This window comes from Apium graveolens, chromosome 10, assembly GCF_009905375.1.
Source record: "Apium graveolens cultivar Ventura chromosome 10, ASM990537v1, whole genome shotgun sequence".
NCBI classification, from domain to species: domain Eukaryota; kingdom Viridiplantae; phylum Streptophyta; class Magnoliopsida; order Apiales; family Apiaceae; genus Apium; species Apium graveolens.
In genome coordinates this window covers 227,073,296-227,083,421 of record NC_133656.1, presented here as the reverse complement: position 1 = coordinate 227,083,421, position 10,126 = coordinate 227,073,296, and the positions used below count along the sequence as shown (strand labels likewise).

The following is a 10,126-nucleotide window of genomic DNA, read 5'->3' as shown; positions in this document are numbered from 1 at the left end:
AGAAGAAAAAATTGGAAAAGTTGAAAAAGAGGACATAAAGGAAAAGAAGACAGAAGAAAAAGTAGACGGAAGAAAAATTTGCAAAAGAAGACAGAAGAAAAAGATGGAAAGTTAAAAAAGAGGACATAAAGGAAAAGAAGACAGAAGAAAAAGTAGACAGAAGAAAATAAATGCAAAAGAAGACAGAAGAAGAGGAATATTATGTCGGAAAATATATGATGTAATAGAAATCTCTCCTTCTATAAAAGGAGGAATTGTAATGAAGAGAAAGGCATCAGTATTTCTTTGAATTAAGTTTAAGAGTTTAAAATCATCTGCCAAGTTATTCTCTGAGTTTTCATATACAAATTTCTTTTTCTTTATACACTAATGGCAAGCTAAAAACCTCATCTCTGCAATCTATAACAAGAAAGCATAACAGTTAATACATATATTTAGGCTAAATTTCATACAGATCAAGTACCCAATAAACATTTACTATAATAATAATTATAAAGATGAAGAAGCAGGGAACGGTGGATAGTCCGTTGAGACGCCTGAAGTTGCAGAGCCCAAGATGACGGGGAAGTCAGAATAGGGGCATAGCATTCACCAGGGACTCCGGTGAGCTGTTCTTAATTCATCAACTTTATAATTGTTTAAATGGTTTTTGCTTATTCGGTATACGATTAATATGTTAAGATGCTTAGATATATATTTAACTATTATGTGTAAATTGTTATGGATTGTAGAGAAATAATAAAATATGATTTATATATCTGTGTGCCTTCCCTCTTTAGGGTTATCAGATATAAAAACGATCCCCCGCAAATCTGATACCAGATTTGCGGGGGATCGTTTTTATATCTGATAACCCTAAAGAGGGAAGGCACACAGATATATAAATCATATTTTATTATTTCTCTACAATCCATAACAATTTACACATAATAGTTAAATATATATCTAAGCATCTTAACATATTAATCGTATACCGAATAAGCAAAAACCATTTAAACAATTATAAAGTTGATGAATTAAGAACAGCTCACCGGAGTCCCTGGTGAATGCTATGCCCCTATTCTGACTTCCCCGTCATCTTGGGCTCTGCAACTTCAGGCGTCTCAACGGACTATCCACCGTTCCCTGCTTCTTCATCTTTATAATTATTATTATAGTAAATGTTTATTGGGTACTTGATCTGTATGAAATTTAGCCTAAATATACTGTACTCTCTCTCTCTCACACACACACACAAACACACACACAAATTTGAAAGAGGGTCGGCTGTACTCTCTCTCTCTCACACACACACACATAAATTTGAAAGTGGGTCGTTATCTTTTCATTCATTTATTTCTTGGTTATATTTTGCAAAAATCTCAAGAATATAAGAAAAGGGGTCATAATCTTTTTCATGTACAAGACTTAGATTTCTATGGGGAAGGACAAGTGTAGATTCTTTACCAAGATTAAGGTTTGTTATTCTATATACACTACTTCTTCTTCAAATTATTATGTTGCTCATTTTTAGTGCTTCTTGTTGCCCACATCTTTGATCATCATCATAACTATATTATTTATATTTTTGATACAAAAATCTTGTTCACTAGTTTAGCCTTTTCTTAATATCATTTAGACTTAGTTTAGGAATTTGTAGTTGAAGTTTTCGAAATTATTCTATTTGTTGTTTTTTTCCTTTAAGTAGACTGTTATAATAATTTCTAAGTGATTGCGCACCAGCATACTAGAAACTTTTTAAGTATTTTGTTGTTGAAGTATTGAAGAAGTTCACCTATTTTTAATTTAGATAGATCGAAAAGTTACATCTAGAATTGTTTACAAATAGCTAAAGGGCAGTAGAGATAGTGTTTTTGTAAATTAACACAAACTTTACAATTCACTTGAACAAAATTTAAACAAGAATTAATTAACATATTTGATAAAAAACAGAACTTAAATGATTTAAGACCTTAGAAATTTTAATAGCCGGTGGGAAAACAAAGATGTTGATTATTCGTTAGTTACAAGGATGATTTAGCAGATATGTTTCCTCCCTAGCTTACTAATTTATAAGATTTTAATTCTTTCTGGTTTTTCATTTTGTTTTTGCCGTATGTTTTTAATTCTAGTTTTCATTTTGGTTTATGGTGAATGTTAAGTTGATATTGATTCACACGAAAGACGCAGAACCAAAGACTACTACTCTAGGTAACTGACCAATCAACCGATGAGCTCATATTTACACAAATTTGATGTATGTGAGAATTTGATTTGTTTAGCCAAAAATTTTGCTTTAGGTAATTTTGAAAAAGGTTCTGGTACATTTTCTGAGACAACTACAATCTTAAAAATTGAAAACCATACTACGTAAAGATTTTCGGAAGAAAACTTTGCCAAGAACAATTAGCAACTTAAAATAGATTTGTATTCCCCTTGTACCGGTTTTCAAAAGCTTGGTTATCATGTAACAAGCAATGCAGTATTTTTGGCATTCACAAAGTAAAATTGATGTCAGGCTTTGTTACAGAGGGCTCTTTGTTTGGAGCCATCCTCGCCGGACACCGGAAAAGGGAAAAGCAAGTCATCTGGTAATAAAGTGGCGCATGGGTTCCATTTAGTAGAAGGGAAATCTGGTCATGACATGGAAGACTATCATGTTGCTGAATATAGATACAAGAAAAATCACATGCTAGGATTATTTGCTATATTTGATGGCCACCTTGGGGACCGAGTTCCTAGTTATTTGAAGGATAATCTTTTTGATAACATAATTAAAGAGGTAATATATCACATCTTCATAAATATTTTTGATCGTGACTTTGGAAGTAAATTTTTTAATTTTTGATTTGATTTTACTCATGCTATCTGCTAAGCCTGTGATTTTGTGCACAATTTTGGACGCATACCTTAAATTGTTTTACATCTTCATATGCATGTGACTAATTGGAAATTTTAGGGCTTACCACAACCACCTGGACTTATCTGTCTTATATTCACTCTATTATTTTTGGAACCAATTGTTAAAGCTTTAAATCTCAGAACGAAATAGGTTTATATAAAATAAAAATAACATAGTGATGGTACGTTGGTCAAGGTCTGGATAACGAGTAATGGCGAGACCCCAAGCGAAGGGAGCAATCTGAGTTTTTGCAGGGCAAACACGTAGATATGACAAATTATCTCCTGGATAAGGAAACACACTTAGACTAGAATGCAAACGTATTTGAAACCCTACTAGGAATGAATAGGAAAGTAGTGCATTTAGCACCAGGAGGTACATATTGAGTAATGATGTCAGCCGCACAAATTGTGAATGGGAAGTGAAGGAGTTAAATGTATAGAGGTCGAGTAGTAGCACTGAAATTAGAAGTTGGTAGGAACCTATCTCGATATTTTTTTTATAATACTTAATACCTTTTTAATGACTCGGGTTTCAAGTATTTAGGCTTTAAATTTTCGTCATGCTTTGGGCTAGAGCTACATCATTTAAATCGAATGTAAGGAAGAACACAAGTTGGAAGCCTATATAGGTCTTTCCTTCATTTTAAGCATATATCGTCGGTGGATCAAGTATGTCTTGATCTTATGGTGTAAACAAAATGATGAAAAAGGATAAAATCTTTAAATCATAGAACTAGTTGTGATCTTGCCATATAATGCATTATCAAAAGAAAAAAGTTAGTTGAGATTTAGCAAAAAAAAAAAAAAAAAAAAGTTAGTTGAGAATTATGTCAGTTATTATAAAAGTAGATTAAGAAGTAACATAATGAGATTGCCTAGCTATGTTGTTCATTTCTGTGGTGAATAAGTCCGGGCCTCCCGTTCAATAATATATGATACGGAGTTCGACTATATTAATTGAAGACGATATTGTTGACGAGGTTACGTGGAAATCAATTAATTGTGCATGTGATAGTGTATGGTAACTTAAAAGTTAATAGAAGATATTATAAGATGGGATTTGATGCCGAAAAAGATTAATCTTTTGTACTATATTGCCAGTCGTGAGGTTTCAAACGCGACAAATCTTTTAATCAATGAGTTTGAATATTCTTTGGTCTACCTCATGAACCCTCAAACCTTCCTAGAAGACTCTTGGGCACACCTGTACACATTTAAATACGCAATATCTATCTTTGGTGAAGAGCTAAAATATTTTGACTGTGAAACGCGCCTATGCTATCATTATTAATTACATGGGTGAAAATTAAGCCATAATGAGCTGGGGAATTTCTATTCTTGTTGACTAGGTGGGAGAAATTTCATTGATGACCTATAAAGAATATAACTAACAAATAATTGTTGGAGAGTATGATGTTTATAAGTGCAATCATGTGTTGGTGATTTAAAATTTGACCTTCTGTGTTCTATTTAAATCTGACAAGCACTAGTGTAAAATTTTTTTATGTCTGTCTATCCTACACTGTTTTTCGCTTTATTTGGATGCAAGATCAGGGTTATTATCAGGATTACACATGCCTTATCAGAAAAATAAGGAACAAGGATGCATTTGTCAATATTGCTGCTTACAGAACTTCCACCTAATCGTAAACAATTTGAAATATGTGCATCCACTTTGGACATCTTTGCCTCATATCTTCTTCATTATATAATATTCAGTTGATTGTTTTGGTTGTCTGCAACAGGCAAATTTCTGGAATAACCCTGAAATGGCGATAAAGAATGCCTATCGTTCTACTGATAAATTTATTCTCGAGAACTCTATGCAATTAGGGCCTGGTGGCTCAACGGCAGTTACAGCAATTGTAATTGATGGCAAAGATCTATGGGTGGCAAATGTTGGCGATTCGAGGGCTGTTTTATGTGAGAGCGGCTCAGCTAATCAACTTACTGTAGACCATGAACCACATACAGAAAGGAGGAGGATTGAAAAGCAGGGTGGTTTTGTAACTAATCTTCCTGGTAATCGTATTTGCAATTGGTTTTTTACATGAAAATTATAATAAACACTACCTTGCCGCTTACATTTAATGTATCACTTGTTCGGTAAAGTGATTTTACTTTAAGCATCTGCTCCTAATGTAAAAATTATCGTGTTCATTGCAGGTGATGTACCTCGAGTCAATGGACAACTTGCAGTTGCACGCGCCTTTGGTGACCAAAGCCTTAAAGCACATTTAAGTTCAGAACCTGACGTACGACATATACCTATCAACTCAACTATAGAGTTCGTTATATTGGCAAGTGATGGCCTATGGAAGGTAAGTTGCTAACGAGAGCTTGCTTTACTATTTTCAGATAGTGAGAGCATAGGTGTATCTTGTTTATGCAATGTCACAATCCAAAGCTGTTATTCTTCCAAGTTAATAGGTGTTCTAGTACATTAATTTACTACTGGCTAATAACTTGAGGATAATCCTAAACTCAACAAACTTTGACATTCTTTTATAAATTCAAAATGGGTTGCGTATGCTGAAATGAGGCGCATTGTGATGGGTAAAAAGTTTAAATGTGGAGATATATATTTAGTAAAATTTCTTTGTCAGGTGATGAGCAACCAAGAAACAGTTGATATGGTGAAGTCCATAAAAGATCCTCAAGCAGCAGCAAAGCGTTTAACTTCAGAAGCACTGGCAAGAAAGAGTAAAGATGATATATCGTGCATAGTGATCCGTTTTGGATGATCCCTATTCAGATGAACACAACAAAACTAAGGTCTGGTCTGGGTGTTATACTTGTTCTATCTATAGTTTCAAGCAGCATTTATCGTGTTAGAGCAAGTCTTTCTTTTATCTGTTTTTCCAAAATGAAAAAGTAACTTAGTCGATCACTTTGTGATGTGTTTATTTTTCCTTCCTACTTTGTTTGACTTGGTTTGCTGGTAAATTTCTTCTGTACATATGTTCTGACAGTGATTAGAAAATATCTTAAATCTTTTGTTTGTAATAATCTTCTTTGAATGTGACTTAGTTCAGTTGGGAAATGTGACTTTATGTGCAAAAACTGCATAGTAGTTCAGGCACTTGAGGCACTGTTTTTTCAGTTGTGCACATATCATGAGGTTTTGTCTTATGAGTTCGAAAAAATAAATGGAAAATAGTCACTGTTCACCTGAAAAATCTTGATTGTTTTGTAACGGAAATAGTATAGATCAATTATATACTGTTGTATGACTAGTTCATGAAATTACACAGTAACACTTACTAGAATTACAGGAAAACAGAATTAAAATGTGACAATGAGGGTAGGGGAGGCAATCAAAAAATGGTAGAGTTAAGTAGTATAATATCATTGCTTTGCTGAAATACAGGCTAAAGCATTAGAAAAATAAATAAAAATTATTACAAAATGTGATCCATCCTTGCTACTAGGGGAAGTAACCCCTTGATTTTCTTGTCCTTGGATTTTGATTTGATTGCGGCGAAAGAATTGTGGATTAATGCTGTATCGGCATCATCCCTTTGCATGCATATTCAAGAAGATGTTGCATAAAAAGACAAACTTTAAATTAGTAGTAAGGTATTACAGGGGGAGGTGGGGATGCATAAGAAACTCCTGTTATTGGTGGAAGTGGTGTGTTTTCGAAGTTTGGTGGTGGTGGTGAATGGGAATGGTGAGGGGGTGATGATTGTGGTGGTTGATGCCATGAGTGTGGTGGTGATGGTGATGGTGGTGAATGATGATGAGGCAGCGGCGGCGGTGATGATTGTGAATGGTGAGTAGGTGGCGGTGAAGGTGTTGGCTGTTCACATGGTGGTGGTGGCGGTGGAGGTGGTGCGTCGTTACAGCCAGGTGTTGGTGGAGGAGGGGCCGAGTGTTGAGGTGTGTGTGGTGGAGGTGGCGAATGCTTGTGAGGTGGGGGTGGTGATGTATATCGATAAGGAGGCGGTGTAATCTCTACTGGTGGCGGGGGAGGTGATGCATAGTGGTAAGGAGGTGGTTTGATTTCGGCTGGTGGAGGGGGCGGTGATGTATAGTGGTAAGGAGGTGGCTTAGTCTCGATTGGGGGTGGGGGTGGGGGTGGTGATGTGTAGTGGTAAGGAGGTGGTTTGATTTCGGCTGGTGGAGGGGGAGGTGATGTATATTGGTAAGGAGGTGGTTTGATCACGGCCGGTGGTGGGGGCGGTGATGTGTAGTGGTAAGGAGGTGGTTTGTTTACGGCTGGTGGTGGGGGCGGTGATGTGTAGTGGTAAGGAGGTGGCTTGGTCTCGACTGGTGGAGGGGGTGGGGATGTGTAGTAGTAAGGAGGTGGTTTAGTCTGGACAGGTGGAGGGGGCGGGGATGTATAATGGTAAGGAGGTGGCTTAATCTCAACTGGTGGTGGGGGTGGTGATGTGTAGTGGTAAGGAGGTGGTTTAGTCTCAACTGGTGGAGGGGGAGGTGATGTGTAGTGGTAAGGAGGTGGTTTAGTCGCAACTGGGGGAGGGGGAGGTGATGTATATTGGTAAGGAGGTGGTTTAATCTCGATAGGTGGTGGGGGAGGTGATGTGTAGTGGTAAGGAGGTGGTTTAGTCGCAACTGGGGGAGGGGGAGGTGATGTATATTGGTAAGGAGGTGGTTTAATCTCGATAGGTGGTGGGGGAGGTGATGTGTAGTGGTAAGGAGGTGGTTTAGTCGCAACTGGGGGAGGGGGTGGTGATGTATATTGGTAAGGAGGTGGTTTAGTCTCGATAGGTGGTGGGGGAGGTGATGTGTAGTGGTAAGGAGGTGGTTTAGTCTCAACTGGTGGAGGGGGAGGTGATGTATAGTGGTAAGGAGGTGGTTTAATCTCGATAGGTGGTGGGGGAGGTGATGTGTAGTGGTAAGGAGGTGGTTTAATCTCGACAGGTGGAGGGGGAGGTGATGTATAGTGGTAAGGAGGCGGCTTGATTTCAACTGGTGGTGGTGGTGGTGATTGATGATGATGAGTAGGTGGAGGTGGTGCATGATTGCTTCCTGGTGACTCTCTATGAGAAGGTGGTGGTGGTGGTGACTGATAATAGTATTTAGGTGTTGGTGGTGGTGGTGGTGGTTGGTAGTAATAAGTAGGTGTTTTTGGTGGTGCATGATGGGTACCTGGTGACACTTTATGAGAAGGTGGCGGTGGTGCAGAATGGTGGTTCGATGGTGGAGAAGGTGAGGGGTTATGGTGGGCAGGTGGAGATTCTGGAGATGGTGTGGGTTGAAATGGTGGTGAACTAGGAGTAGTTACATGTGGTGGAGGCGGTGGCATTTTGTGGTGAGGCTTCCCTGAGGGAGTTGGAGTACCATGTGAAGGTGGTGGCGGATGTGATCTACTAGAACCTGAAGACCTTGATGAAGGAGGTGGTGGTGTAGAAGGGTTGGATGGCATTGGTGGTGAACCTGGACTAGTTCCACCGCTTGGCGGTGATGAAGGAGATTTAACTGGAGGCGATCCGCCACTTCCAGGAGTGGTTCCACCTCCGCCGCTACTGCCTCTGTTGCTGCATATTGATTTGCTACAATCAATTGGCTTTGCAGCATCTGAAGAGCATTCCTTTGAAGAGCGTTGATTCGTCTTTCCGGGAATGCAATTTTGGCTCCCATCAACCACCTCATTTGCTCCTGCTGCAGCACAAACAGGTGCTTCGCCTGTGAAGTAATTGAATGAATAAGTGAAATTTTGAAGACTGGGCAGTTGACAAATAGCAGCCGGAATTACTCCGGTAAAACTATTGTGAGCCACATCTAATTGTTCCACACTCTTCATGTTTCCAATTGTCACTGGCAGTGAACCTTGGAGATGATTAAAGCTAACATCAAACACTGTCAACTTCTTCAACATTCCAATCTCATTAGGCAAACACCCTGTAAGATTGTCATTCAACAATATAATCTCATTCAAAGTTTTTCCCATCTTGCCAATGCTGCCCGGAATACAACCTCCCAAATTATTGTTTGCAAAAACCAAAACAGAAACCGGAGAATTACCAAGATTTTCCGGTATTCCAAACTGGAACCTGTTGTCATTCAGGAAAATAGCATCCAGAGGCTTATCAAAAAGCTTTGTAGGAACAGACCCTTCAAACTCATTGAACCGAAGGTCCAGAAACTTAAGCGAAGGCAACGACAACACAACCTTCGGGAAGCCTCCAACAAACCGATTATTACTGAGATCAAGCTCAAAAAGAAGCTTCAACTTCTTGAAAGACTTGGGGACAGTACCACAAAACCTGTTAGAGTTAATGTGGAAAACCGCAAGCTCGGTGAGAAGACCGAGCTCACTGGGCAGGTAGCCGGCAATATCTGCATGGTTGAGATCAATGCCGGCTACCACTCTAATAGAAGGATTCGATAAGGAGGCAGTGCAGAACACACCGCCATAAGAACAAACATTAGGACCATTCCAGTTTGCTGTGAAATTAAAAGGGTCGGAAAAAATAGCTGATTTCCAAGCTTGAAGGGCAATGTAGGCTTGCCTGATTCTGGGATTTTCAAACTGGAGCTTGTTTACAAGATCTTTAGCACCATCAGTATCATCAACATCATTATTATTTTCTTGGGCTGTGACAGAACAGATCTGAAACAGTAAGGTGGAAAGTATGAGGGTAAGAAACAAAGATCTAAGCCAAGGAGGTGGAGGCATTTCTGGGGAAGAAGAAAGAAGAAGAAATATATTACAACATTGAAAGATGAATAGTAATATAAAATAATTGAATCTGAAAAATGGCAGTAGTTATAAAGTATATAGTAATAGCTGTGCAGCAGCAGCAGCACTGCTAATGCCTAATAATGTGGGTGGGGGGTGTCTACAGTTTATGCTTTGCTTTGCTTTGCTTTGCTTTACCCCTGATGATGTGCTGGTTTTTTGAATGAGGAGAATGGGTATCAGTGCACAACTGTCCTCACATCAATGTCTTTCTCCCTTCAACTCATTCTAGCTTATATATTTATAGTTATATCCTAAACATACAACACACCGTTAGGCGTCTTAAATTGTAGCTCGAGAACATAATCGAACATGTGATTTATCGTACGCATGATCTTGGTGTTACTCGGTGTTACTGTAATAATGTAATATTAAACTTGTATGATATAGTAATGTTGGGACAACTGATTCTGCTTGTCACTTGATTAATTTAGATTAATCATGAGGCACCGTCATTACAAATGATTATAAAATGTGTATGTATACTGTGTTTTTTTATGTTTAAAATACTAGTTGTTAGACAAGCCAGCACGT

At 38.3% G+C, this 10,126-nt stretch overlaps 2 protein-coding genes across 4 annotated transcripts; one reads left to right on the top strand and one right to left on the bottom strand.

Moving 5' to 3' along the window:
* Positions 1 to 1,207: 1,207 nt before the first annotated feature.
* Positions 1,208 to 5,926, top strand: LOC141689531 (putative protein phosphatase 2C 44). 3 transcript variants are annotated; one of them, XM_074493857.1, is made up of 6 exons: positions 1,211 to 1,456; positions 2,142 to 2,190; positions 2,498 to 2,761; positions 4,629 to 4,905; positions 5,050 to 5,204; positions 5,490 to 5,926. In XM_074493857.1, the coding sequence occupies exons 3-6, from the start codon at positions 2,624 to 2,626 to the stop codon at positions 5,625 to 5,627; spliced, it is 708 nt and encodes a 235-aa protein (XP_074349958.1). In that variant the 5' UTR covers positions 1,211 to 1,456; positions 2,142 to 2,190; positions 2,498 to 2,623; the 3' UTR covers positions 5,628 to 5,926. The 3 variants fall into 3 exon arrangements, with proteins under 3 accessions (XP_074349957.1, XP_074349956.1, XP_074349958.1); XM_074493856.1 differs by lacking the exon at positions 2,142 to 2,190 and having other exon boundaries at positions 1,208 to 1,456; positions 2,510 to 2,761; XM_074493855.1 differs by lacking the exon at positions 2,142 to 2,190 and having other exon boundaries at positions 1,209 to 1,456.
* A 282-nt stretch (positions 5,927 to 6,208) lies between these two features.
* On the bottom strand, positions 6,209 to 9,805 carry LOC141689530 (uncharacterized). The gene has a single exon (XM_074493854.1). The coding sequence runs from the start codon at positions 9,527 to 9,529 to the stop codon at positions 6,452 to 6,454; it is 3,078 nt and encodes a 1,025-aa protein (XP_074349955.1). The 5' UTR covers positions 9,530 to 9,805; the 3' UTR covers positions 6,209 to 6,451.
* Between the last annotated feature and the right edge of the window lie 321 nt (positions 9,806 to 10,126).